The sequence below is a fragment of the Trachinotus anak genome, unplaced genomic scaffold (genome assembly GCF_046630095.1).
Source record: "Trachinotus anak isolate AG129_WGS33_773 ecotype Australia unplaced genomic scaffold, CSIRO_AGI_Tana_v1 ptg000012l, whole genome shotgun sequence".
Taxonomy (NCBI): domain Eukaryota; kingdom Metazoa; phylum Chordata; class Actinopteri; order Carangiformes; family Carangidae; genus Trachinotus; species Trachinotus anak.
The window spans coordinates 13,312,233-13,338,742 of record NW_027273863.1 but is presented as its reverse complement, the minus strand read 5'-3'; the positions used below and the strand labels follow the sequence as shown (position 1 = coordinate 13,338,742).

At 39.7% G+C, this 26,510-nt stretch overlaps 5 protein-coding genes and 1 long non-coding RNA gene across 8 annotated transcripts; 4 read left to right on the top strand and 2 right to left on the bottom strand.

Annotated features, from left to right (window-relative positions):
- The first annotated feature begins 974 nt into the window (after positions 1-974).
- Positions 975-3,302, top strand: LOC139628974 (uncharacterized). The gene is made up of 5 exons (XM_071491261.1): positions 975-1,324; positions 1,455-1,601; positions 1,702-1,820; positions 2,049-3,172; positions 3,250-3,302. Exons 1-4 carry the CDS (start codon positions 1,015-1,017, stop codon positions 3,144-3,146), a joined length of 1,674 nt encoding a protein of 557 aa, XP_071347362.1. The 5' UTR covers positions 975-1,014; the 3' UTR covers positions 3,147-3,172; positions 3,250-3,302.
- A 1,701-nt stretch (positions 3,303-5,003) lies between these two features.
- LOC139629331 (schwannomin-interacting protein 1) lies at positions 5,004-14,327 on the top strand. Of its 3 annotated transcripts, none has more exons than XM_071491882.1 (7): positions 5,004-5,252; positions 8,284-8,393; positions 11,413-11,530; positions 11,666-11,872; positions 12,052-12,175; positions 12,754-12,847; positions 13,004-14,327. In XM_071491882.1, the coding sequence occupies exons 1-7, from the start codon at positions 5,013-5,015 to the stop codon at positions 13,053-13,055; spliced, it is 945 nt and encodes a 314-aa protein (XP_071347983.1). In that variant the 5' UTR covers positions 5,004-5,012; the 3' UTR covers positions 13,056-14,327. The 3 variants fall into 3 exon arrangements, with proteins under 3 accessions (XP_071347983.1, XP_071347984.1, XP_071347985.1); XM_071491883.1 differs by lacking the exon at positions 5,004-5,252 and adding an exon at positions 6,388-6,544; XM_071491884.1 differs by lacking the exons at positions 5,004-5,252; positions 13,004-14,327 and adding an exon at positions 6,388-6,544 and having other exon boundaries at positions 12,754-12,851.
- LOC139629332 (uncharacterized) lies at positions 11,733-19,668 on the bottom strand. The gene is made up of 3 exons (XR_011692945.1): positions 19,529-19,668; positions 18,506-18,601; positions 11,733-11,868 (listed from the first exon to the last, which is right to left on the bottom strand). It is a non-coding gene; the product is annotated as an uncharacterized lncRNA (long non-coding RNA).
- On the top strand, positions 15,522-17,310 carry LOC139629304 (interleukin-12 subunit alpha). Its single transcript, XM_071491846.1, has 7 exons — positions 15,522-15,540; positions 15,627-15,793; positions 15,893-15,979; positions 16,189-16,230; positions 16,396-16,518; positions 16,815-16,871; positions 17,085-17,310. Exons 1-7 carry the CDS (start codon positions 15,522-15,524, stop codon positions 17,214-17,216), a joined length of 627 nt encoding a protein of 208 aa, XP_071347947.1. The 3' UTR covers positions 17,217-17,310.
- Positions 19,600-22,476, top strand: LOC139629330 (zona pellucida sperm-binding protein 3-like). Its single transcript, XM_071491881.1, has 8 exons — positions 19,600-20,007; positions 20,155-20,270; positions 20,471-20,574; positions 20,725-20,902; positions 21,027-21,144; positions 21,285-21,370; positions 21,569-21,837; positions 22,071-22,476. The coding sequence occupies exons 1-8, from the start codon at positions 19,600-19,602 to the stop codon at positions 22,175-22,177; spliced, it is 1,386 nt and encodes a 461-aa protein (XP_071347982.1). The 3' UTR covers positions 22,178-22,476.
- Positions 22,477-25,453: 2,977 nt separating this feature from the next.
- Positions 25,454-26,286, bottom strand: arl14 (ADP-ribosylation factor-like 14). Its single transcript, XM_071492629.1, has one exon. It carries the CDS (start codon positions 26,166-26,168, stop codon positions 25,563-25,565), a length of 606 nt encoding a protein of 201 aa, XP_071348730.1. The 5' UTR covers positions 26,169-26,286; the 3' UTR covers positions 25,454-25,562.
- Positions 26,287-26,510: the final 224 nt, after the last annotated feature.

Below are 26,510 nucleotides of genomic sequence, written 5' to 3'. Positions count from 1 at the left end.
AGTGAAATCACATTTAATGGCGACCAAGGATTGGAAACCTATTTAGTATGGGTAGATTTGTACGCATTCTGGAGATTTTCAAGTTTTATGTATCCACTTATTTTACATTGAAGAAATTTCATGTCAATGGTTTACTTTCTAATCATTCAAGTCATGTTAGATCATGGTCATCTTTATAATCCGTGAATCCACATATTTTTACAATACTAAACCATGGTATCTTTCAGTATAATTTTAAAATGTTTATTTTTACATTTTGCAGATTTTCCTCATGTGCCATTACAGTTTCATCTATTATTTTGTAGAATATGATAATAAGGAGGTAAGGATAAAGCTGATAATATAAAGAGTGAAACATATTGTTAAATGTACCGGTTCTAAATTGGAACTGTGTTGCTCCTTCCTGGGTTTTACCATTAAGTTTTTTTCAGCTATCCCCAGACAAAGCTGTCTCTTGTTTGTACTATTCTTCTAGCTGTATACTCACTATTTGGGATGGCTATAAAATTGCAAATCATCAACAGCAAGCACTGAAGAAACAACACTATACTGTACATATTCCTGCATGTAATATTTACATAAAATACAACTGATATATGAATAAGGCTATTAATGTCCCTTAAACATCTCACAAAAACATTGTCGCAACAAATTTGAAGTATCACAGAATATGATACTTCAAATTATGTATGTACTGTATATGCTAACAAAAAACACTACCAAAGATAAATATTCACATATCCTTTCACTAAAAATAACCTATAAAATAAATGTCATGTCTCCTATTTCATGCTATAGGATAAATATGCAGAGCTGACTTTATGGGACGAGTAAAATCAGACAGCAGAGACTCTAAACAAGCCCACCTGTGGTGACCTTAATTAATGCAGGTGCAAGCTGTAGCCGAAGTGGAAACTGATTGGTTGATTAACTGGTGCCAGTGTGTCCTCCATATAAAAACCTGCCATTCAGTTTTTCTGTTTCAGAAGAAAGTGCTTTCCATCTGCTCCAGCCATGCTGCTCAAGGTGTGCAGCTCCAGTATGGCAGGTGAAAATAGAAGGAGAAGCAAATTGTGTCAAACTGTAGCAGTCATATTGCTCCTGTGCTCTTTGGTCCTGAGTTTAACTTGTTTTAGCTTGCGAGGGCTTAGCAAAAAAGTTCCACAGGATAAGGTAGTTAGTGAGGCTGCAGTGATGGAAATAAAGACAGAAAACATTCTCTTCAATGGGACAGAGCTGAGCTCTGAGTCAGGATCTGCCTCTGCTGCCGTAGATAACGATGGATTGTTGCATGTTGATTCAGATCAATCAGATGGCAAGATAGGTAAGATTTTCCTACCCAGTTCTTTGCTGACATGATATACTGCATGCACATATCCACATATGGAAAAATGCATGATGCTCAAAAACCAAAGGATATGGCCAGTATTAACTTTGTATGTGAACTTCTAAAGAGATGTTTGAGCAGACATCACAGCTGAAGGATGTCATGGCCAATGAAGCAGCATGGAGGCGCTTGAACCTTACTCTGCATTGTGGTCGAACCAAGATGAAGTTGAAAGCCATGGGACCTGGAGCTGCTGATTTACAGCTAGACAAAGGTATTGTAACATAAACAAGGTTATCTGAAGATGTGAGTTATGTTGAAGCTGTACATTTGACATATGTAATGTAGAATAATTGCTCTGTTCTCCCTCCTAGGCAATGCACGTCTCCTTCCTCTGATCCAGGTGCCTGAAACCTGTGGCTACTCAGTGCAGCAGAATGCAGTGGGTCTTGTTTTGGTTGTTCCCTACAATGGCTGCAATGTGATACAAGAGGTACAACTTTATCCCTAATTGACTAACTTCCTAAAGATTTATATGGTGGCATTGAATAAAGCAATGCTGGAAGGTATTTAAGTAAAAGTTTCAGTGTCATTCAACAATGTTATTTATATGCAGCTTCAGTTTAGTTGTAATTGCTACTTTTACCGAAGTTGAAACTTACTCATGCTAACTACAGATTAAATATATTGTCAGCGAGTTGCTTGTGCATTCCTGTTTCAGAATGGAAACTATGTGGTGCCACTGAGCTGGCTGGAGACTCCAGTCAAACTAACCTGCCCCATGCCGCCAAGTCCTCATGCAACACCTGGTTCGACTCCACCCAAGCCTGCTCAGCATCCCTGGAAACTTCCTTTCCCTCACAGGCCCTGGAGCCTGCATCGTCATAAACGACAGGCGAACCTGCCCACTTCCATCTATGATCCTAGTAGTCCATATTATCCCTATTTGTATTACTATTTCATGTATATGAGACCGACCCCTAATACTGCTCCTCCAACCACTGCTAAGCCTGACACGACCACCATAACTACAAAGCCAAGTGAAGCGCAACCTCCAATGAGGCCTCCTGCATATCCTTACCCTCCATACTACCTATATTACCCTTATTACTTTTACTACCCCTATTACCCTCTCCCAAATCTCCCAGTGAGGACCACTGTGCCACCAGCCACTACCACTGGACCTAGCACTACTCTAATGACGACCACAGCTGGCATGACAACCTCAGCCTCTACTACCAAAACTCCTCAAAATCCATCAATCCCCAATTTCCCTCCATATTTTTATTATCCCTACTACCCTCCAGTAGGACACCCACTCCCAGTAAACCCTAATGGCTCTGAAATTTACTACTACCCAGTCATCCAGCACTTCTATGGAAAACCTCCATACCCACTAAATCCAAGTCAAACTACTCAGCCTCCTACTCTCACAACTAAGCCCAGTGACACAGCTAAACCAAGTGACTCAAGCCCTACAACAAAACCCACAACTGCATCGGCACTAACAACTGCCTCCACGCCCACAACTGCCTCCACGCCCACAACTGCTTCTGCTCCCACTGCACAAACAACCAGCAGTAGCAGCTATCCAGGCCCAATGAGTCCATATATTTCTTACGACCAGCTCCCCTTCGTTCCATACGTTTCATACAAATACAATAAGGCTGGCAAACTCCCAGATTACCAAAAATACATGCCTCAAGCTGGTTACAAATCTGGACCCCAGGCTCGAGCATACCCACATCCAGGCTTCCAGTACTGGCAACCTTTCCCACATAGCAGGACAAGACGTTCTTCAATGGTTTGGAAAAAGTGACAACCTAGAGGTCTGAACTCCAAATGGTAAGCCTAATTTGTATGTATTTGCATTATTTATGACTTTAAGAGTTATATTTCTCAACTATAACTGTATCTTTCAGGGGCTGGTATCCTGTAATACTGAACATTTCAATAAAACATGTTTTACATAGAACCTGGTCTCATTCATGTCATGTGTAATGCAAGTCCTGGTGCTTAACTTCTTGGTATGCCCCCAGGTGTCAAACAGACATGCACAATGGTAGGACAAGTAATTCATCATCATTAAAAAAATTAAGCACTAGTTGATATGAACTCTTGAAATGTCTAGTGACTTCTGAAACTTAGTTTCCAAGCAATACTGGCCAGGTGACTTCACTGACATCTGCATAAATTGCATTTGCAGTCCTATGCAAAGGGCTAAACATTGAAATCACATCTCATAATGGAGAAACGGAAGCAGAGTTTGCTAAACACAATAAGCCTCAGAGTTTTTATGCAATGGCTGCCTTAAACTCAATATCCTACTGTAGCCAGAGAATAAAAACTGGGACTCTGAGCAATGGGTTACATGCTTATTTCATCTGCACATGCAGTGCAATGCCATACTGCACAAGTTTGTGGTGTTTTTTGTTTTTTTTCCCTGTTTAAACTTGTTACTTCCTCAGTAGTTTACCCATGATCAGAAAATTATAAACCCGATCATAGATTTAAAGGAAGTTATGCAGTGTATCTGAGGCAGAAAAACCTTAAATTGGTAAAATACTTCCTACATGCTAATGCTCATTGCCTCATTCTGCTAATTTTATTCTGAATCTTTAAGATGAGAAATGATCTCTCAAACATGTACCCAAGACTCCTCATCTGTTGCAGCAGAGAAACTGCCAATGGAAGACAGATTGTACCCGACAACTTGGTGATGGAGAGCAACTTCATTGCAGAAAACATCTCACTTGACCTTTCTGTTGGAATAACATTTTTTTTTTTTTTTTTTTTCTCCCCAAATCTTTGCTCTCTCCAAATATATTGCTTCAGATTTTGTGTTAAAATCCCCTGCTCCTGTGCATTCATGCAGCACACACCCAATTCTGTCTGTTCCAATAAAGTTCCACATGGCGGTATCTCCTCTGGTCATCCCGTGACGACACAAGCATACATGCACACACAGATCTACACACATCACTGAAACTAAACCGTACACGTGACAACAGAGAGGCGTGCAGTGCTGGTCTCTTTGGAGGCACGGATGCCCGCCTGTATTTTTTCCTTTTCATTTACTACAGCTCTTGAGTGTAGTTACAGAACACTGAGTGCAAGAACATGAACTGTTCTGCAGAGGAGCAAGAAAACCTAAAATTCATCTTAGACTGGTCATCAGACAGTCTCTGTCCAGCATGGGAGAAGCTGTCGTCCTTTTATGCACCACTGTTTATCTCTGTTTTGTTATAACTGCTGCTTTTGCACTTTTACTTCAAGCATCTTAAGGAGTGGTTGCATTTCTACAAACTAGGTAAGTGCAGTGTACTGCATGCGTTATATATGATTTTAATTTGTCATTGTAAAGGTGATAAATTACGATTTTAGACCATACATTATGCATTTGACAGAAACAAGAACATAGTACCTGCACAAGGACATTTTTGAACATGGTTTGATCTTTAAGCCCATATTGCAACTCTAATAATCAGTTTATTTTATCTGTGCTATCACAGAAAGATTAAAGACACCATGGAAATTAAAGAGATTGATACTGCCAACAACCAAGTGGTTGATTTCAGCCAGAGATCTGTCTCCCACCTGAATATCCTCAGTCTATCTTTAGCCATATTCTCAGCTCCTCCCCCAAACATGACATTTGTCTTACCCACTCCCACAGTTTGTCTTCATGGAGGACTATGATGTGGACATGGACGAGGAAGAGGAGGGAGAAGTATTCATGAGAAAGGCCAAAACAGGCCACTGGTGGGAGGACTGTGGAGGTGGCAACTGTGACATACAACTCCAGGGAGGAGGAAGAGGCTGCATGGTGAACAGCCGCAGCTGGGCTGAGGAGCTCCAGGATATCTTTGCACCACAGGCAGAAGACTTTTACAGTGGAGGGCGAACCAGACTCTCCAGCATCTCTGTGAGTGATTGACTTACTCTTTTTCTGTCTGAGCCACACAGGCACTGTATTACAACTAAAACAACAAATTCCACCATATCGCTTAACCAGAGGAAAACGGAGAGAGACAAGATAAAGAAAGGGATTTCCAGGCTTCTCCAAATAACAGACTTCTCGAAGTATTAGAATAACACAAATCATCTCAAGTCAAGACTCAAGATTAAAAGGAAATGAAATGAGCAAATGCTGATGATATACAATATAGAACAATGTGTACATAACAGCATTTGCAGCCCTAGGCTATGCTGTATCTGGTTTCTACATACAGTGTATGATGATAGAGTTCGTGAATATAATGGCCTGAGAGAAATGTGTGGTATGGTGAGCCTGAGTGTATTTGGCTTCTGATGCTGATGAAGGCTGAAAGATGATTCAGAATGGTGTGCTGTTTAATCATCCCACTGCTGCATTGTGACACAGCAATGTGGTAACTAACTGTGAGTATGTGTGCGTGTATTTCTATATGTGTGTGTATTTGTATTTCTGTACGCACGTGTGGGCATGTGCATCCTGTTCTTCCTTGTTTCTCTTACGGCTCATCACTCTTGAATCTGTGATGTGGAATGGGGCTGGAGGAGATTCCTTTAGCAGGCAAAACAAACAGATGCAATGTGTAATTAAAAAATTCACAGGTCTGCTTTGGGCCAAGATGCAGACGCCATGGTCAGTGTTGTGTTTATTAGTGGAGCTTTCATTGATCAGCTGCAGATTTTTTAATGGTTTTGTTTTCCAGTGTTGCGGTCTCATTTATCAGACTATTTTTAGCCAGGCCTTTTAGCCCACCACATCACTCTGCCCTTATTTCCGTAAATCTATAACATCTGTCACCTCTCATCAGGACACAGATTTCTAGCAGTTGCTATTTGCTCCTTTCTTTCCAATAAACGCAAGCTATAGAGGAGAAACCAAGAGAGAGAAAGTAGGTGAGGAAGATGGAGGAACAGATAACAGATCAGGAGAGCTGTGGCAGCACTGAGCAGTCTCTCCCCTCCCTCCTCCATTTCTCTCTCCTCCTCCGCTTCCGTCTCTTCCCACTCTTTCCTCTCCTGCTTGCACATTACCCCTCCTCTCCCTCCTCTCTCTCCTGCCTCTCTCTCCTCCCTCCCCCCTCCCTCCCTCGCTCTCCTGCACAGAGCTGCAGTATATGAGAGGGTCTCCTGGGTCTAGCTTCACTGCAGTGTAGAGAAGGGCACGGCAGCTGTTCTAGTACGATGCAATGAAGGATGGTGCACCAGGAGAAACGCGTTTACCAGGTGTGTGGATTTGTGTTTGTGTGTGGTAGTGTGTAGGTCGGAGGGTGTAGCATATGTAGCATAATATTTAGAGGTCTACATGATAGGTATCCATCATGGGTGTGCTGCTGTAGATGAATCAGCCATACTGGATGAGTGGGTGTGTTCGTACGTGATATTTACCTGCTTATCTCTGTGTTCTTACTTCTCTTATGTAAAATTAGAAACAATTCCATCTCAATGTGATTGATGCTGTCTACAAATTGTATAACATGCTTTGTTGCGTTTTTTCACAAATCAGATCATTCTGTAGCATTTACAGTGACCATAAGGTGCTTCTGCCATACCACATACTTTCTTCTGTAAGGGTAAAATAGGTTATGTGTCAGTCTGTGTGTGTATGTATCTGTGTGTAGACAGTCTGCAGGTAAGGAGGTCATCCAGTTGTCTGAAGTGGATGAGCAGGAGGCAGAGTGTTGGCTGGGAGAGTGAAGGCGATCAACTGTGATTTATGCTCTTACATCACAGCCTCATCTAGTGATGAAGTGTGTGTGTGTGTGTGTGTGTGTGTGTGTGTTAGGCCGGTTGTTCGGCAGGTTATTTAAAGAGAGAACCCTGACACACAAGAGACACATCTCTAATTTTAGCAGTGTTATTCAACGGCTGTTGGTGATAAGGGTGTGTGTGTGTCAATACCTAAAAACAGTATGAATATTTTTTTCTTTTTTAGGTTTGATGTGTGGACCTGGAAAGAAAAAGGAAAAACTGTACTGTATATTTTCCCTCCCTGTTGAAACCAGATTTTATCTGGGTACCATTAAAGGTGCTATTTGAAGGTTCGGCCACTGCTACTTGCTACAATGTTAGCATTAATAGCTGAAGAAATGTTTAGAGTTCAACATGAATTCACCAAGAGCTGTCTCCAGCAGTGGAAAGCCACCCTTTTGTTTTGCTTCTACTAGCATGCTAACCAGCTAGCCCTAGCCTGACTGAATGACTGTCACTTTTCATGACAAGACAGTCATTCGTTTTCATACCTGCAAGCAATTGTCCACTTCACCTGACCTGCTTTTCTCTGAACTGTGGGAGGAAATTGGAGCACATGCATCTGACGGATGTACCTTTTGACTCAGCATAAAATGAAGTCCAGTATCTTTTGTATTGCCTGCATGACAAGGATAGCCAGGCTGTAAAATTTTACGCAGGCTATTTAAACGTGGTATTTTTGGTCAAGCGATTATTTACAGACAGAACGGGATTAAGAGAGTGAGTAGTGTGTGTGTGGGTGTCTGCTCCTATTATTTAAGCTTATGCAAGAATAGAGGAGAAGACACAGAACCAATTTTATATATTGTTTATTTTAATATGTTAGCCATGCTTTGATAGTGTAGTTAACATATTTATACACTCATAATGGCAGTGTCATGTGTGACCTCACAGCAAGTTTTTCTTAATATGTGAAAGGCAGGAAACTGGATTGCATGACTTTGCTCCATTCTTTCCATCTACACCTTGTCCTACAAAAGCCATATTTGTCCCCCCTCGTTAGTTTCTTTCCTTTTATCCTCCTTCCAACCAGAAAATGCTTTGGTACCATACAGGTATTTATAACTCAGATTTAAATAGCATTTTACACACTCATCTTAATAATTCTTCCCACGAGTGTGTCCTACTTGATCAATCAAGCAGAGATAGCAGCACAGCCACAGCACTTTTATTAATATTCTTTGTATTCATGTATTTTTCTGGGTTTCCGGCAGGCCCAGAGGAATGAGAGAGAGTCCATCAGACAGAAACTTGCCCTTGGCAGTTTCTATGACGACGAGCCAGTCATCTACACCAGCTGCAGCAAGAACGGCCCATCCTCCCGGTGGGTTTTGAACTGAATGTGTGTGTACAAGTGAGCTATGGTTTGATCAATGTAGCTTTTTGAAGGTTGGCACCAATATTTTTGTACTTTAGCTGCTGACAGTTGACACTTTAGCTCTTTTATTATAGTAAAAATGGTATGTAAATAAATAAATACTCCCTAGATTCAATCAGTTATTGATCGAAAGAAAACATTATTAATCAATTTTAAATCCGGAATATAAAACTTTATTGTAGGTTTTGTAGCCTGTATATATGTCCTGCAGGAGGAACCTCCTTTAGACCACATGACTGGCCAGTGTATGGCATTTAATCAAATATTTGCTCATCCTAGTGACAAACCAATACGTTAATATCAGTCTGCCTTTGTAGCAACTGAAACAATGAAAACCATGTATCTCCAAATTTAGTGATTTAGAATTTTTTAGATAAAGTCAAAAGATCATTTGTGGATAGAGCAGATTTTTCTTATTTCTGAAAGAAAGTGAAAAACAAATTGGGAGTACATGGTTTTCAAAGGAATGGGATGTAACATTCTCCATTTGTCTCAGTGGCCTGTTTTGTAATATTTGTTATAGCTTGAGGAGCCCTGTTTACATGGCAAATACAAGCAGTAATTTAACAACCAGGAGAGGGAGCTGTTCAGTAGCTCAGTATATCTATTATTGATATGGACCTATGTGTCTGGAATAAAGTAGAGAGAGAGAGAGACACTATACTATAAAACTGCCTGGAAGACTTTATTGGCTCATATTGAAGACATTAAGGGCAAATGACAGTAAATGACAGCGGGTCCTTTGAGGAAATCATTTCTCATGTAGTGGAGGGTGCAGTGCAGTGCAATAGGAGAGGTTACATAAATAAGTTGAATTACCTTGTGCTCTTGTCCGCGTTAGACTTAGCAACACACAGAGGAAGAGAATGAGTAAGTCACTTAACTGCAAAAAGAAACTGAAAGGTTTCCCGGAAAGCTACACTATTGTTTACAGTCAGTCCAAGGGAACTGTCATCGGACTGAACAAAACTACTCTTCTATCAGCACCAGAACAAAGAAGCACCATTATGCAAAGAGTAAGCAAAGAGGAGGTGGCATAGTGGTTAACCTCTATCGCGTGATGAGTTGCTGAGACAGAAACTTAGCGATGCCCCGACTTCATGAGTCAGACAAATATTAAAGAATTTCTCATGGCGGCTAAAATGACATCACCAAAAGCATCAAATGTAAACATTTTTCATGATATCTCAAAAAATGTTATTCATGTTTTCCACCTGTAAGGCATACTGACATGTTCTAATAATGTTTAACTAATAGATTTGTTTCTTTCCAAAAATTATTTACACTTATAAATGGGTTGTGAGGAGATTTGACAGATTTGACACAGGAGATTTGACAAATGAAACCAAACTAAAGGAAAACCTTTTCCCAGGAAATTGAAATATCTTATTTGTAATTGAGGTTTGGGGTATTCACAAATCCATGCATGTAGAGTTGAAAGAGTTGCATTACATCAGACACAAGTTGGTTAACCAAAGCCACTACACCTACATCAGCGATCTGCTTTCTTTTCATGACAGCTTTGACCTCCAGTAACTTTCTGCCACTTTGCCTCTTACATTTTAGGGGTGTTTAAATTATAACAATGGTCCCTCCCCCTCCCACATGCTACTGGCCACTGTTTTGAGGAAGTGCAATTCTGTTTGTGGGTCCAAATGCTCTTGAAAGAAGAAGTGACGTCTTATATTAGTCCAGGGCTGTGATTGGTTGTTATGAAGTCATGTGACCTCCACTGGAGGTGAAAAATAAAGTGCACCCTCTGGGATTTGGTTTGGGGTGGAAATTCCAACACCACCATGTCCATTTTGAGAGATTTTGTATATGTTATTGTTCTCATCCTGGTGTAGAGGGGGGTTGCTTTGGGTTGTTAGGTTCTTTCAGTCAGACTATCATGATCTGGAATTAGGTGAATTGTGTTTTGAGCTCTTGGAAAGATTGAGGTTTCAATGGGTTCTGTGTAACTGCTGTGGAGGACCTGATGTCACATTTATGACTTTCATTTTGTTTCTTTGAAGTTTTCATTTGCTTTTGTTCCCACTGGATTACAACAAATTTTGTTATACTACTGACATCAGTGCACTTAATGGCCAAAAGTATATGGGCATGTTATTGTTGAACCTGTTATCCTGAAACAACAGGCATTAACCTGCTACTATAACAGCCTCCACTCAACAAAATATTTTGTAACCTGGCTGCAGGGATTTGCTCCCACTCAGCTACATGAGCATTAGTGAGGTCAGGCTGGGCATTTACATTACCTACTACACCAACTCTGACATATTATTATTATATTTAAGCAGAACTGGGTCTTCTAAAATGGTCACCACAAAGTTGAAACCACAAAATTATAACATATCATTATGTGCTGCAGCATTAAGATTTCTCTTATACCTAACACAACAAACATTGCGTTTTACCAAAAAGCAATAATAAGTTTGCCATTGGTCACAATCTCCACCATTATTCCCATAAGCAGCTTAAAATCTCATCTCTTTTTAGGAGTATTTAGAATTGTTGGCGTGAGTATGTGTCATCATTTGCTGTCTTGTCTCACACATTCCCGATGGAATCTGGCATATGATGTACAGTGTCGTACAGAGAGCTACAAAACATTTTGATAATACTTGTTCCTTTTGTTGGGAATTACAATAATTGCCTGAATTAAATGTGTTTGTTATTATTCACTTTAGAATTCTACAAGTGCATTTCCTGGCCTTTCCTTTCTCACTTCCTTCATAATTGAATATGCACAATCTTGTAAAATACCTTTAAGGATAATCCTTTTGAGGATCTTTTTGTTTCATTAAAAGTTTGTTTTTTGTGTGTAAACAAACTCGCTACATCAATCAGTAATATCCTTCTCCTCCCTATAGGTTTCATTATGACGAGGAGATATTTTGAGTGTCTGACTGAACATCCACATTTCCTCTCTCATGTTCTTCACCCTTTGGGTTTTTCTTCACAGGCTTCAGAGTGGGGTGAACCTGCAGGTCTGTTTTGTTAATGACAGCAGCAGTGACAAAGACAGTGATGCTGAGGACAGCAGGACAGAGACCAGTCTGGACACACCACTGTCACCTGTGGTATACACAGCTTAAATGTCATCTCGGTGTTTCTGTTTCTGTCTCGTCCCACTACTCTCATTACTCTTTGTCCTAAACTCTGAGAAACACATTAGCAGTTACATCATGATTCCACCTACACTACTTCCTCTCCAGAGCAAGCAGAGCTCTTCGCTATCGGACCGGGACACGGCGGAAGAGGACTCAGACCCCTTAGATGACTGCAGCGGGTTCTGGCGGGTGCAGCGGAGACTGCAGGAGGAAGCTCGGGTGGCGCTGGCTCTAGCCCGACCCATGGCTCGCATGCAGGTGGAAGTGGAGCGGCAGATCCAACTGCACAGACGTTCACCTGTGGCTGACTTGGTTAGTCAGTGACAGAGAAAAACACAGATCAGGGATTTGTGTGTGTGTGCATGTGTGTAGCTCTTTACTGTTTACAATGAAAAATATGTTATAGGAGATGATTCAGGGCAATAAAATATCCAAAAGTAAGAGCAGATATGCTGTAATCTTCCCCTGTCTCTGTGTGATTACATATGCAGCTTCCCCATTTGCCTCACATCAGCGAGGGTTTGATGAAGAGAAATCTGAGGCGAGGGGACATGAGGGACATGAGTCTTGGACAGCTGCAAGTCATAACAAATGACTTACACTCACAGATTCAGAGTGAGTAGACAGAACAAACACAGAGATACACACACATATGACACAAACATCATCTGGAAGTATTTGATAAGCTCAACAAATCCCCTGTTCTTACAAGATTATTCTACTGTCTTCCCATTTTGACAGAATATCTTCATTGGCAGCTGAAAACTAAAACTACTGACTAGTTTTCAGGTGTTGCTACTAAAACCCATTCTATGATGTGCCCTGGTGAATTGGTGGTCAAAGAATTACACCATTGAGAAATTATCTTGATTTGAATCCACATATCCTTTTTTTTTAAGTAACTCTGTACGGAGCTTTCTGGTCTTTGGTCTTTTTTTTGGTTTTTCCATCTGAAATATTGGATGGATATTATGTCTTGGTCTTTCCATCTGAAATATCAGACGGAACTCACAAGACTCAAGCAATCAGCCTTAAAAAAAGTTACAAAGAGAAATAAAAAAAAGTTATAGTTCAAAATATGGATGTTTTCTAACATTTTGACAGATCACCTAAATTCTTGTCCACCTAATTTTATAGTGACATCCTCAAGAATGCATAAGTCTTAAGTGAATTGTATCTATATTCTGACACAGGTTTAAATGAGGAGCTGGTGCAGTTGCTGCTGATGAGGGATGAGCTGCATGTGGAGCAGGACGCTATGTTGGTGGACATAGAGGACCTCACCAGGTGAAGCTCTCACCTCACTGTCTTTTTAATATCTGTCAAAGTCTCCTTCTCTACTGCAGATATTGTCAGATATAAGTGGTCCGTAGAATCTGTATTTGAACATTTAGTAGATGTCCTGTGCTCCCTCTCATGTACTTCTTGCCTTTATTGCAACAGGCATGCCCACAGCCATCAGCGGCACCAGGCAGAGAAAGCTATGTCTAAATAAAACACCCTGTCTTTACGCGTGTCCATCCGCACACCATCCAACCCACCGCTTCATGGACTGTCACCAGTGTTACCAACGAAACTCCATCTGTGCTCACTGTTTCTGGAGAGTTGAATGAAGTACATAGTATTAACACACGTAATCTGTTAAACCACAGGATGTTGTCAAAGGACAGAGGTGATTGCTGCTTTCAGTATCTGCGGACTTTTCACTTCCACACAGCATGATTATTCATAGTATAAATCACAGAATTAGGGGAATCTTCTTTACACAGATTTACCTCTTCATGATTTTGCACAGTACACTCATGTATGTTAATGCTGGGTCAGTGGGAGCCCCTAAACATCTTGTTTCTCACTTAATCTCAAAGAGGATGATGACTTTCAGGGGCCACAGCTAACTGAAATGAAGATCAATTAACATTGTCTTTCGTTTGTCTCTATGATGATTAATATTTATCTGTTCTTCTGTAGATATACCCTATTAACCTGTTTTATTACTTTCTTTCACTTAGAGCACTGTGTCATCACTGTTTAACACGGGAATTCACTATAATAACATTTACTGTCTGAGCTGTTGCAGAAAAAATAATAAACACTCCACTGTGGAGCTTGGCTTCACAGAGGTCTTGATCACTTTGACACAGAATTTCATGTACAACATTTTATTTAGACAAATTTGCATTTGTCAGATGTGGTGACACTTGATACATCAGACAAAATGAAAAGATGTGGGTTCAGAAATTATTTGGGGTTAATATAGAGGAGGCAAAAGGGGAGGCATGTTGATATGCGCCTCTTAATGGAAATATAGTTTACCAATGCTAAAAAAAAGTTTAACATTAAATAACAGTATATATGTATATATATATATATATATATATATATATATATATATATATATATATATATATATATATATATATATATATATATATATATATATATATATATATATATATATATACATACACACACATACATATATATATATATATATATATATAACACAGCCTAAACATATATCTATTTTATATGTTGAAAAGGTTTATGGACATACAGTATGTAAATGTTACAAGATACTTTATTAAAAGAATGAGGAACATGCCTTGTTATCTGGCTGTGTTTAGGTGTTTTCACTCTCAGCTTTTTAAGAATGTCATTTAACACAAAGTTAAAATTTTGTTTTTTTATGCTTTGCTCTATTGATTAATGTACTGTATAATGATTGTAAAAAAAATCAAATAATAAATGTTTCAATGGTGTGAACTTATTTATAGTCTATTTGGCTGGTTTTCATGAGATTTCATTTGCATGACATGTTCCAACTAAATCTGTATGTATTGATATTAACTGTCAAACCAAATGATGAAAAACACACACACATACAAATTGTTTCATCAAGTGTTATTCCGGAAAGTGAGTTGCTCTGATTCACATATTCAGTTTTAAAGCTGCACAAATGAGTGCAGCCAGGTGTCTCTGCTGACACATTCACACTTCTTTTAACACTTGTGTAACTGACTTTTCTGAAGCATTACCACACAGGGAACAGCCCTGACTGTGGGGAGAAAAATAACAGAGTGATTCATCAGATAATGTAAATACTGCTGTTAATTTTTTATTATCATGAAAAAAGTAAATGAGCCGAAGAAAATGTTAAAGTTAATAATTCTAATTAAAAAATACATTTTATACCTACTCCTCAAGAGTCAATAAATTATCTCCACCTCTGATGGGTGCATAGTTTTCAAATTATTTAAATTTGGCTCTGAAAAGTATAAACTACACTGATAATACCTTTGTCAAAAATACAACTGTTTATATCTTAAGAAATGAATCTTTAAATAAACTGTTCCCCCACAACCCTAAAATGAATGAATGAATTTGTTTTTTCATTAGAAACTCTCATATTTACAGCATTACATATGGTTTTTAGTTTTAAATTTATTAAACAAATAAAATAGATTTTTTTCTCCTAAATATCTCGTAAATTTGTTATAAAAATATTAATTATCTTATAAAAAGGCAACTTCTACAAGATATACCAGATCCTTTACAAGCTTTTTTCTACTGAAAATAAAGATAAATGTCTCTGTTTGTGATTACTGATACATTGGACAATACTGTACAAATGTCAAAGCATTTCAGTTTAAAATAACATACTTTCACTCTGCTCTCACCTCTTTGGAAATGTCAACAATGAACAGTTATCGTCAGTGTGAAGCTCCATGGTAACCTTAAGATACATGTATAGCGTTTTTGCTTAGTGTCTGTGTTAATTCCAGTTTTCACCAAAGCATTTGGTGATATAGCAGGGGGAAAAGGAAATTACACAACCTTTCAATTTACAGTTAGGTGTCAACATGCTGCTGTAACACAAGGGAAATCCCTGCGTCACTCAAGGTATAAAACACTCAAGTCTGAGTTCAGACAGAATCACCAAGAATCAACAGTCTTATCCGAGATGCCACTCATCAAGCTCTGTGAGTATAATACACACGAACTGGACAACATCTTCTCCCTGTATGGAAATAGTTGAAATTCAAGATATACTAATGGAATGCTATTTTTCTCTGTTTGACAGACTTCACTCCTGCACTCCTGCTCCTAGTGCTCAGCTGTCCTCTGTGGCAGCTCAGCCAGTCTCTGCCAACAATGAGAAAAGGACCAGTGAAGGACTCCTGTGTCTTATACGCACAAACACTTCTACAGAACATCACTGAAGCTCTCTCACAGGTAGGCTTACTAAAGTAAATGTAGATGAATTTCTACAGTGTCATCTTTAATCTGTCTTTAATTTATAGTTTAAAAAAAAAATCTCTTTCATTGTCACAGAACGAACTGTTCAGTGGAATCAACTGTACCCAGCAGAGTGTGGAGCTGAACATGCAGACTAACACGCCATATGTGTGTGCACCAAAGGTACGTCATGAAAGCTGACATTTTTCATACACCTGTATTTCAAGTAGGAGACATGGCAGAATATTCTGAAATGAAAATCACAATATTAAAACAAATAATAACTATATTTTACGTCCAAAAAGACTGAACAGTTGCAACTGTAGCTCTGTGATATAACTGAGCCAGTGTATTCTAATACAATAATAAGAATTTAACTGTTTCTCCTATAGGGATCAACATGCTCTGGACCTGCTCAGTCAGAATTTGATCAGGTAGGTAAAATACTGTCTCTGTGTCAAAAGTGTTACTTAAAGAGTACATTTTTTTCTATTGTTTTATCTTTTTTTAGACTTAAGATATATTCTTGACAGAAATGTCAAGTCACACAATTTAAGCCAAGATGTAATTATGACTAACTTCGCTGCTTTGCCAACTAGGAGTCATGTCTGACAAACATTGGGGAGGATCTGCGTCTCTACTACAAATTTCTTGCAGCTCAGCCGGATCCTGACCGTTTACTTCATCCAACTGTTCTGGTCAGCCTCAGAGAACTCATGGAGGTAACTCAGTTTAACAGTACACAATATTTTAGCACAGTTTGAATCAATACTAGAAAAATTAGCAGTGGCTGTCTAGGGAGTGGTTTTGTTAGATAACAGATCACCTGCTTATCATTTTTAGATATAAAATACTTGAATGACAAAAGTGAAATTCATGTGATACGCTAAAAGGGGAGGATTTTGTAAGAAAAGTCTCAAGTGAAACTGCCAATGTTTTCATCAGAGGCTCTTGTACTATTGAATTGTTCAGTATACACACAGTTGAATTTTAAACATAAATCCTTTCCTCTCAACAGAACTGTTTCACATGGTCTCTGTCCGCAGACTTGGCCTCAGAGCAGGATTTGAAAATGGTGAGTTAAAAATACATTGTGAATTATTCTGTTTCTTAACTTACTGAACTCTCTGTGAATTCAAACTGAAAAAGATGGTTACCTCTTTTTTCAAGAAATACTATGCTAAAAATAAAAAAATAAAAAAACTGAATGGCGTACATGCTTCTTTTTGGAAGATTAGTTATTATATGACTAAAAAACCATTCATAACACCTGTCTCTTATTTTAAAGGCGGCCGCAGACCATCAAAGCACCTATGATGAAAGACTGAGCCTCTGCAAAGTGCTGAAGGGCTTCCAGGTCCGCACCATCACAATCAACAGAGTCATTGGATACATGAACTCTAGTGAATACACTAAATAAATTCTCTGTTGCACTATGACACAAGAATATTTTAGTTCTGTATAGAAAGCTATACAGAACTATTTTACATGCAAATTACATCAACTACAGTAGCTATTAGTGTTACAATCAAATAATCTAGATGTGTCAGAAAACACTTGAGTCTATTTTATAACTTTTTAAGGATATATATTTATTATTTTTATGTAGTCATGCAATTCATATTTAACATCAAAATGATGTGTTTAAGTACTTTTTTATAAAGTGTATTTTTACACTAAATGCTATTTATTTATTAACATTTTATTTAAATCTGGACTATTTATTTTGAACTATTTATTGTTGTTATTGACATGGTTTTCTCAATCATCAAATAAATATTTTTCCTGCATAAATCCGGCTGATGAATGATTTATTCACTGTTGTTCAGTCTTTTCACTTTAATTACAGAAAACGTATCATTGCGCTGCGTTTTAAGTGGTACTGTCCTTCACTAAAAGAATATACAGTGACACTTCATTGTCACAGCAAGTACATATGGATCAAATGTAGTCATTGGATTTTCCTTCTTTTTAAGCAAAAGCCCTGACAGCAGGGTTAATCTACTGTGGCTACTAAATGACAATGTATGTGATTTACAAGAAAAACTGAATTTGCTCTACAGGTCAAATTCCAAAGAGGTGATTTTCTTATTTTGCCACTAGATTATTTTTACACACTTTCTTGTAACCAACTCAGCCTCTCAGCCTGACCAGCTGAGCCTTTTGAGAATCGTTGTTTACAAACAGCATGCAGTAGAGTGTTTGTTCTAACTTCATTTGGAAATTCCAAGGTTAATGATCAACTTACTATCAGGTGACCATAATAAAGTCAGTAAAAAGTCTTTTGATAATCAGAGGGATGTGAAAGTAAGTCAAAGGATATTTAATGTATAGTGTAGTGTTTGGATTAAACTAATATTTAAAATGTATGTTTGGGTTTGGGCTACGCAAGAAGATCAGATTTAGGGTTAGAATCAATAGAAATACAGTGTCATTGTGTTCAGCACATACTGCATTATATGTTTAAAAAATAGCAAATACATACAGTGAAGTGTCCAAATAAAGTTGTAAAGTCTTGGTCAGATGAAGTGATGTTTTTCATAATTTCACTAACTGAACTGATTTGTCTTCACTTGTTCAACTTAGTGTCCAGCAGTGCAAACTGAAACTACACATTTTTGGTTTGGAAACAATGTTTTGAAAGTTTGGTTATTAATAAAACCTTACTGAAACTGAAACACAACCTTTCGTTTTATTTTTCATCCTTACTGTGTTCAGTGGAGTTGGCACGACTGAGATTTGTGGCTTCTGGGGTCGAGAGAGACCTATGACGTCCTTGCCACAGAAAAGGGGTGAGGCAGTTAACTGAAGAGGTGTATCAGAGACAGACACAGGACAGACATAATGAGCAGGATGTATAAATATATATATATATAAGGCAAAACAGGCTAGGCAAAAAATATATATCATACTGCTGCCCCTATTTCACAAAGCCCACCAAACAATTATCAATACCTAATCAATTTATCTAATTCTCCATTAAACCGAGACCTGATACAAAAAAAAAAGACTCTGCATTTGCATTTTTTTTCTACAAAGAGCGTGCTCTTGTTATTTATTGCCTTATCGCTGTCTGGTGCTTATTCAAAACTGGCACAGGAAGAGGAAGTGCTGTAGTCTTCCCCTTAGGCTGCATATTGCTCCAACAACTTTCAAATACACTTAGCACCAAGCGAACCTGCATTGTATTGAACGATACTGACAGGTGTACATGTTTTGCACACTCCATTTATCAGTGAGGGTAATATGAACCTAATGCAATTCACCAGCACCGCAGAACGATCACACAGTTGAGTTTGAAAAACTGTAAAATTAATTAAAACTTAAAAAGTGAACATTGTGAACTTCTTGAAGGTAGGATATATTGCAAGGCTGGTGAACTAGACTGCATTCAAGTTAGGCAGGGGTACATATAGTGGGATAAACTAACTAACGAGCATATAGGTCCTGTCTTTTGCAGCTGACAGACTGAATATAAATGCGGTTGTATCGCCACCTAGTGGAAAGGTTGGCTGGTAGCACTTGTGTAGCTTAGCCTCAGAGCCAAATGTACACACATATAAAGTTATGTATGTCATTGATCAATTATTTATGAATTACACAGACTAAAAGCTGCTAGGTAAGCTAACACTTTAACGCTGATGCACTTGCTAATTTAAGCAGGGCGACAATCAGTCAAACCAGGTGTGCCTGAGCACCCCACTCCGAGTCAAATCAGGGAAAATGACTTACACCTGTGGCCATATTTTCCGCGGTTGCACGACCCCGTCACTCCTTCCGAACCTGGATGTTCGAGCTGAAGGATGGACCGAAACCTGCAAAGAACCTGCTCTTGGTGGATTACCGCCCTTATCTTTGTTTCTACAGTCGCAGAGAGCCGGTCGGTGTACAGCCGGGGCTCAAGCGCAGCCGACTCCCACGGTCCGACCAGGACTCACGGTAACATCCGGCCCAGAGCGTCTGCGGTGACACAGCGGCAAAGCGAGGAGCCCGGTGTGCGGCCTCGGCCTGTCCTGGTCCAGTGCCACCCGGACTCGATGGAGGTCGTGGTGCAGGCTGACATGTTTGACACAGGCCTTGAGGTGGACGGCACTTATCTGCGCCTGGGCTCCGAGACAGTTGCTGAGGAGACTGCGTGCAGAGCAGTCCCGTCAGGAGCGGCTGAATTTACCATTAGGTCTCACCTGAGGGACTGCGGTACTGCACTCTCAGTAAGCATTGTGGTGTTCCTATGGGCAGCTGGAGTGTTGTAGAAATTTGTCACAAATGTTTTTAACGGCTTGGGTAGATTAAGTGTTGTTCATTTTATTATTAAAAAAAAATAATAATAATACTGAAAAACTGACAATATTTTCCAGTCGACAGAAGAGAAGATTATCTACTCTAATGTTCTGGTCTACTCACCCGAAGCTTCATCTGATGGTTTGCTTAGACTGGATGGAGCAACAATTCCAGTTGAATGCCATTATGAAAAGTAAGTCATGCAGATTTTGACACAGTAGTGTGTGTGTGTGTGTGTGTGTGTGTGTGTGTGTGTGTGTGTGTGTGTGTGTGTGTGTGTGTGTGTAAGGTGGGATGCAGTTTCTTGGATTTTGATTATTCTTGTATTCAGTCCTCAGAAGCACTAAGAATTAATCTATTATTGATAATATTGATAGGGCTGTCTATTTTCAGGAAGTATGCTGTGGACAGCATTTCTCTGCATCCCACCTGGGCTCCTTTTGTCTCCAGGACCTCATCTGAGGACCAAATAGATTTCAATCTGCGACTCATGACTGGTATTAAAAGAATGTGTTAAAGCGGTTTTTTTTTTTTTTTGTTTGTTTTTTTTTCTAGTCTCAGAAGAGTCTCATGTAAGATGAGTAAAGCTACACTTTGAAGGTGTCTGTTGTTTTCCATACTGACAGGTGTTTTTATCATCTTTGTAGATGACTGGCAGTTTGAGAGAGGATCTGAGTCATACTTCCTGGGTGACCCCATTCATTTTGAAGTCTCTGCCATCATTGGTAACCACATGCCCCTGCGAATCTATGTTGACCACTGTGTTGCCACAGCAACTCCTGATGCAGAGGCAACCTTAAGATATGACTTTATTGCACATTATGGGTGAGCGCCACGACCAAAAATTAAATAATTCTGCAACCATAAAATGAAAATGCGTGATTCTAGTTTTTAGTCATTTGTTTGAACTGCATTCCTAACATCTTGCTGTCTTTTGCTTCTATAACAGATGTCTAACTGATGCTTACCTGACAAACTCCAGCTCCCATTTCCTACCAAGAGTTGCGGAGCACAAGCTGAGATTTCAGCTAGATGCCTTCAGGTTTTACCAGGAGCCCAGGAACCAGGTCAGTCGCCTTTCCCATTGTCGTATCTTTATTTTAGTGCATGAAATGTAAGATGTGCATTTGTTACATTGTTGTATTCAGTATACATGAGACCTGAAAGAGGAGTTTGGTTGTATTTCACACTAATATCTCTACCGTAGGTCTACATAACCTGCTACATGAAGGCTGTTCCAGTCACGTTACCTGTCAACTCACAAAACAGGGCCTGCTCTTTAATTGAGAACAGGTATAATGTATTGTTGTTAATGATACAGCAGTTTTATAGTCAGCGTGGTCAGTTTTTGTCACAGTGTTATCAAAAAATAAGAAGTAAAGTTGTCCCTCTTGCATGCCATGTCATCTCTTTATCAATACAGTGCAATCCAACTTTTTTGCTGGTCTCACAAATTTCCATTTGTTTTAAAAAAATGTCCTCCTTGTCCAGATGGCGGTCAATTGATGGGAATGACCAGGCATGTAAAAGCTGCGATATCTCCTATCGAGTTCAGGAGCCTCCATCCACAGAACCCCCTACAACTACCATCAGCACCAAAGCCTGGTCCACCATGATTTCACAGGAAAGTATAGTCCAGAAGGGAGATGAACAACACCCAGCCAGATATATCCGTTTCCGTCCAGGAATAGAGCAGAGCCAACTCAGCAAACCCCATCAATCTTATGCTAGATTGAAGAGATTAACAGGCAATAAAGCAGGTGAGTACAACAGAATTTAGTTCATCAGTAGAAAGGAAGAGTGAAAAATTAATGTAAGTATTATCAAATTGATATAATTTTTTTGCATATTGTTCAGCCCTAATAAACACAATAGATTTTTAATTTGAAGGTTGAATTCCTGAATTATATTTAGTTTATTAATTGAACCTTAAGTGAAGCTGAAAGAATACCTTTCCCATTTTTAATGTGACCCCATGTAACCCCCCCACCAGGGAAGTCTCTGCAGCTGGGACCCCTTATTGTCCTCCCATCCAGCAAATTTGTAACAACGCCAACAAATGCCAAAGTGGTGCTTTCACCAAAGAACAAGACCACCTGAGACTCAGAATAACGCACTGGAGACTGTTGATTAAGAAAAAAATAACACTTTGCTTTCACTGCTGCCATGAACAGGACAAACATTTTTTGGCACAAATGACAAACCCTGTGAATGCAGAGATTAATCTCGTCATTCGACTGTCTTCTCATTTCACTTCAGTTTTTCCTGTGAATGCTATTGTCAACCATTTTCATAAGAACGGTACTTACCATTTTCCATGTACTTTAAAGGGTATATTGTTACAGTCTTTTCTGTACAAATGTCAAACCGTTTTTCCAATAAATATTTTACCACATTAATTTTGGGCTTTTGTTGCATCTGCCTTATGAAAGAACACTTGAACATAACAATTTCCCCCATTACTTGATATCTGATCTTTACAAAATCCAATATCCTGTAGTTGTTGGCTAAGAATTCGATATGGCTTTAGCAAACAATTTAATTAGTATTGGGTTTTAAGCACTCAGACTCATTAGGCCCAAGCAACAGAAGTGCATGTCAAAAGGAAGTATTCTGTGTTTGTGTATTTTTACACAAATGCACCATACACAACACAAAATATATCCTTTTGATATTCACTGTAAAGACTCATCAAACATAATACTGGCTATTTTGAGCCAAGGAGAAACGCAAGACATGCTATTAGGGAGCATTTCCCTCCATTACTACCCACAACCTACTCATCATGTAGTCACATAATTGATCAATCATTGTGAGGGTATATAATGGAATATAAAATGCTTGCCTTGCTGCAGCATCCAGTAAAATGATTAGTCACTGTTCTCTGTAGTATAAACCTACTTTTGAAAGTGAATCAAAATTATATCCTTTTTGAACGTTTTTTGCTCACTTAACTGTTACAGTCCACCCAGGCCTTTCATTGAGAGTTTTAGCAAAAGTACCTGTTGACAGCACTTTGCACTTACAACATTACATACTACACTCATCAACAGCAACGGATGTAGACCAAATCATTGCAGCCTTTTAAAAGATGACCTGACTTGACCCGTGAATGTACACGAAGCCATATTAATATTGCAAATGGAAAGAGACCTCCGTGCTCTTCCCAGCCGGAACATTCATTTGCGTTTTGTTGTGTCAGCACCTCGGACAGCACCCTAACTTGTTTTCCCCAGAGGGCGGGCTGAGCTCTGTCCATGGTCCTGAAGCAACCCTGGCTTCCCCAGGCCTCTTGTTTCAACGCTGCCGCCTTCATAATTAATCAGAGGTCATTTCTCGGGGCTTCCTACACGACTGGTCGATTTCCTGGGCGCCTGTTTACTTTCATATCAAATGAATAAGCCATTTGTATCTATGATGTGGCTGTTATTTGCTTGACGGCATCATTATACTCGCTAAGTGCATAATAAATCCTGAGCACACTGAAGTAGCATACACTTAGGAGTTAATGTCAAGCTTATTAGCATATTCATATGTTGCAGAGACAGTAGCCCTACGTGCACATTCATCTGTCTGATTGGCCCCAATTGTGGGATACTTTGGTGAAAACTGAGTGCGGACTATTCAATGTGCGAATATATCCGTGTGATTGTCCGTTTCCCATCTTTTTTCCAATATTTCCATATGTCCTCTGGGCATGCGGTGCGCTGATGATGGATTTGCGTCAGCCTTTCAACCAAGGCATCTTTCAGCTGATTACTCACAAGTGATTCGTCTCGGCTGCATCCTGTTTTCCAAGCGGTTTTATCCGGGTTCACTGGATCGTTCCTCCCGTTTGAACAACACAGCAATGTTTTTCCACAGATACCCAATGCTGGTTGTGTTCATCGTCTGCTTTCTTGTCCGCACAGTTGTTTATTCAATTCGAAAATGTGGACAGGACCTTTGTAGGGATGACCAGATCTGCTGTGCGCAGGGAAACAACACCACTGCAAGCACCTGTTGCAAGCAATTCGTGGACAAGACTTATTATAACATCGCCATGGTCACCCGGAAACTTTCTGGGATTCTTATTTTGCTGCTTCTCTTCGCTTTGGGATACTTTATCCAGAGAGTGTTGTGTTCTAGATCCAGGCAGGTCACCCCGCCACACAACGGACACCCAACTGTTACCACATCACAAGAACCGCTTGTGGAGAGCTGCGCACCGGACAGCTTGATGGATCCAGCCCCAGCTGCCCAGCTGCCCACATACGATCAATGCAAACGCTTGCCGACATATGAAGAGACGGTGCGGGATGGGAGCAGAGGACGGCTGCAGTCTTCTGTGGGACGAACTACATGACGAGGACGAAGTGGGTCTTTACCATACAACACTGTAGATCGTTATTCGAGATTGTATTTTATATAATCAAAGTGGATATTTGAGAAACACCAAAAAACAAACTGCCCAGGACGTTGTCTGGTGTTTTCCCTGCAGCCTGAGATGTATGCCTCTGTGAATGCTTTTGACCTTACATTTTAACTTTCATTACACCATTTGCTCCAAGTGTCCAAATGAGTGTCCAAGTTTGTTTCAATTCTCTAGCAAGGCACCCTTTATTAATGGCTTTGTTGATAGCTCGTATGTGTCATAGGTCAGTAATAAACCATTAATAAGACCACGCTTGGAGTTGCAAAGTCCCTCTGGCTGGTGTAGAATATTATGCTGCAGCATGACACTCTCTCTGTCTTTCTGGCTCTTGAATTCATCAGGAATTATCATAGAATAAAAGATATTTATTAATAACTTAAAATTTAGCACAAAAAGACTGGATGGATCATTGTAAAAACCCTAATGATTTACCAATATTTACATCTGCAGACTTAATGGCTTGTTAGAGAGTATAACAAAATGAGCATTCATCATCAACATTTTGCTTGAGAGAGATTTTTCACATGATTTCAATGATCACTGCAGGTGCGCCTTTATCACCAAAACATAACCTAAGAAGGTATGTTTGTTTCTTATCTTGCTGATGCTGTATCAGTGAGAAACCTCTGTGAACCCAAGAGCTTCATGTACTTGCCCATGGTTATATGAGATAATCGAAATCTGTTTAATAATTGAAGGAAGATATGCATACGTCAATGAAAACATCTCTACAGTTACTTATTGTGTGTGTGTGTGTGTGTGTGTGTGTGTGTGTCAGGTACTCAGCAGTAGTTTTAATGCACCGTAATACGCTTCATGGTATCTTATGTTTCCTGTGGTGTCCATAATAGTATGATAATATTTTTACTGTTTGTTTAGTAGCTTGCAAAAACCAGTAGTTATTACCCATACAACTGTAGCCTGTGTGCGCATTAGAATCACTGCATGAACCAAAGATCGGGTCTCTTTAAATAGGATTTATTGTTGTATAAGGGAGTGGATGTAGAACAATTTATTTCATTTGTAATTACCTCAATGGTCTGAAAGTAACACACTTCATCTAAATAAAACTTAATGTCTGCTATTCGTTCTTAGGTAGTGCACTGTTTCCTTGATGTTGTCTCTTATCGCCCCAGAGTCTGATGGAAGTTTGGCCATTTGGACCACTTGTCTGAAGGCCTCCTCAACTCCAAATCCCGTCGATGCGGAACAAGGCTGGACGAACCAGTCCCGTCCAGGACAGGCCCTTTTCAGGTTAAACCTCTCCTTGATTTCAGTGGCGGTCAGAGCGCCGTTCACGTCCTGTTTGTTGGCGAGGACGATGAGCGGACGGCCCGACAGCTGTTCACTCCTCACCGTGTTTTCCAGCTCCCTCCGCGCCTCCTCCAGACGCTCCCTGTCCGAGCTGTCCACGACAAACACGACAGCTGCTGCGTCCTGGTGGAAACTTTTCCAGTGTTCGCGCATCTTCCTTTGACCACCGACATCCCACACGGTTAAGGAAATGTTCTTCCTGTTCTTTCTCGCCTCCAGCATTTCCACGTTGAAACCGATGGTAGGGACGGTGGTCACACACGCGTTGTGCTTCAGTTTGTAGAGGAGGGTCGATTTCCCAGCGTTGTCCAGGCCTAGGAGGAGGACATGGACTTGAGGTTGCTTAGATCCTCGAAGGCCCATGGCGGCGTGGATAGATACAGACAATCAACTCAAGAGGGGTAGTCACATCTTCCCTTTGCAGCACTCTTGACGCAATGTTTGCTTAGTGCGTTGCCCAGAGTTTAATAGATAAGCCATTAGCTCCATGCTGACCATAACTCAGGGCTCACCGATAAGGTGCCACACCAGGGGGCAAAGTTTGTACCTGAGGATATCCCCTGTTCATGTGCTCTGTGTTGCCACTGTATAACCGACAGACCTATGGTTCATCCACGTTTTGTACAATGTGCTCAATCTGTCATACATTGGTTCTAAAATGTTATCCTAAGACATTTTTACCGAAATAGACCATTTTCTGCTACT

Excerpts from the sequence above, each read along its gene's own strand:
- LOC139629331 (XM_071491882.1), top strand. The coding sequence starts at position 5,013 with ATGGAGGACTATGATGTGGACATGGACGAGGAAGAGGAGGGAGAAGTA. Across the intron at positions 5,253-8,283 it reads CCAGACTCTCCAGCATCTCT|GCCCAGAGGAATGAGAGAGA; the intron begins GTGAGTGATTGA and ends GGTTTCCGGCAG. Across the intron at positions 11,873-12,051 it reads GTTCACCTGTGGCTGACTTG|CTTCCCCATTTGCCTCACAT; the intron begins GTTAGTCAGTGA and ends TTACATATGCAG.
- arl14 (XM_071492629.1), bottom strand. The coding sequence starts at position 26,168 with ATGGGCCTTCGAGGATCTAAGCAACCTCAAGTCCATGTCCTCCTCCTA.
- LOC139628974 (XM_071491261.1), top strand. The coding sequence starts at position 1,015 with ATGCTGCTCAAGGTGTGCAGCTCCAGTATGGCAGGTGAAAATAGAAGG. Across the intron at positions 1,602-1,701 it reads TGATTTACAGCTAGACAAAG|GCAATGCACGTCTCCTTCCT; the intron begins GTATTGTAACAT and ends TCTCCCTCCTAG. Across the intron at positions 1,821-2,048 it reads GCTGCAATGTGATACAAGAG|AATGGAAACTATGTGGTGCC; the intron begins GTACAACTTTAT and ends TTCCTGTTTCAG.
- LOC139629330 (XM_071491881.1), top strand. The coding sequence starts at position 19,600 with ATGGACCGAAACCTGCAAAGAACCTGCTCTTGGTGGATTACCGCCCTT. Across the intron at positions 20,575-20,724 it reads CAATCTGCGACTCATGACTG|ATGACTGGCAGTTTGAGAGA; the intron begins GTATTAAAAGAA and ends TCATCTTTGTAG. Across the intron at positions 20,903-21,026 it reads GACTTTATTGCACATTATGG|ATGTCTAACTGATGCTTACC; the intron begins GTGAGCGCCACG and ends CTTCTATAACAG.
- LOC139629304 (XM_071491846.1), top strand. Across the intron at positions 15,794-15,892 it reads TCACTGAAGCTCTCTCACAG|AACGAACTGTTCAGTGGAAT; the intron begins GTAGGCTTACTA and ends TCATTGTCACAG. Across the intron at positions 16,872-17,084 it reads CAGAGCAGGATTTGAAAATG|GCGGCCGCAGACCATCAAAG; the intron begins GTGAGTTAAAAA and ends CTTATTTTAAAG.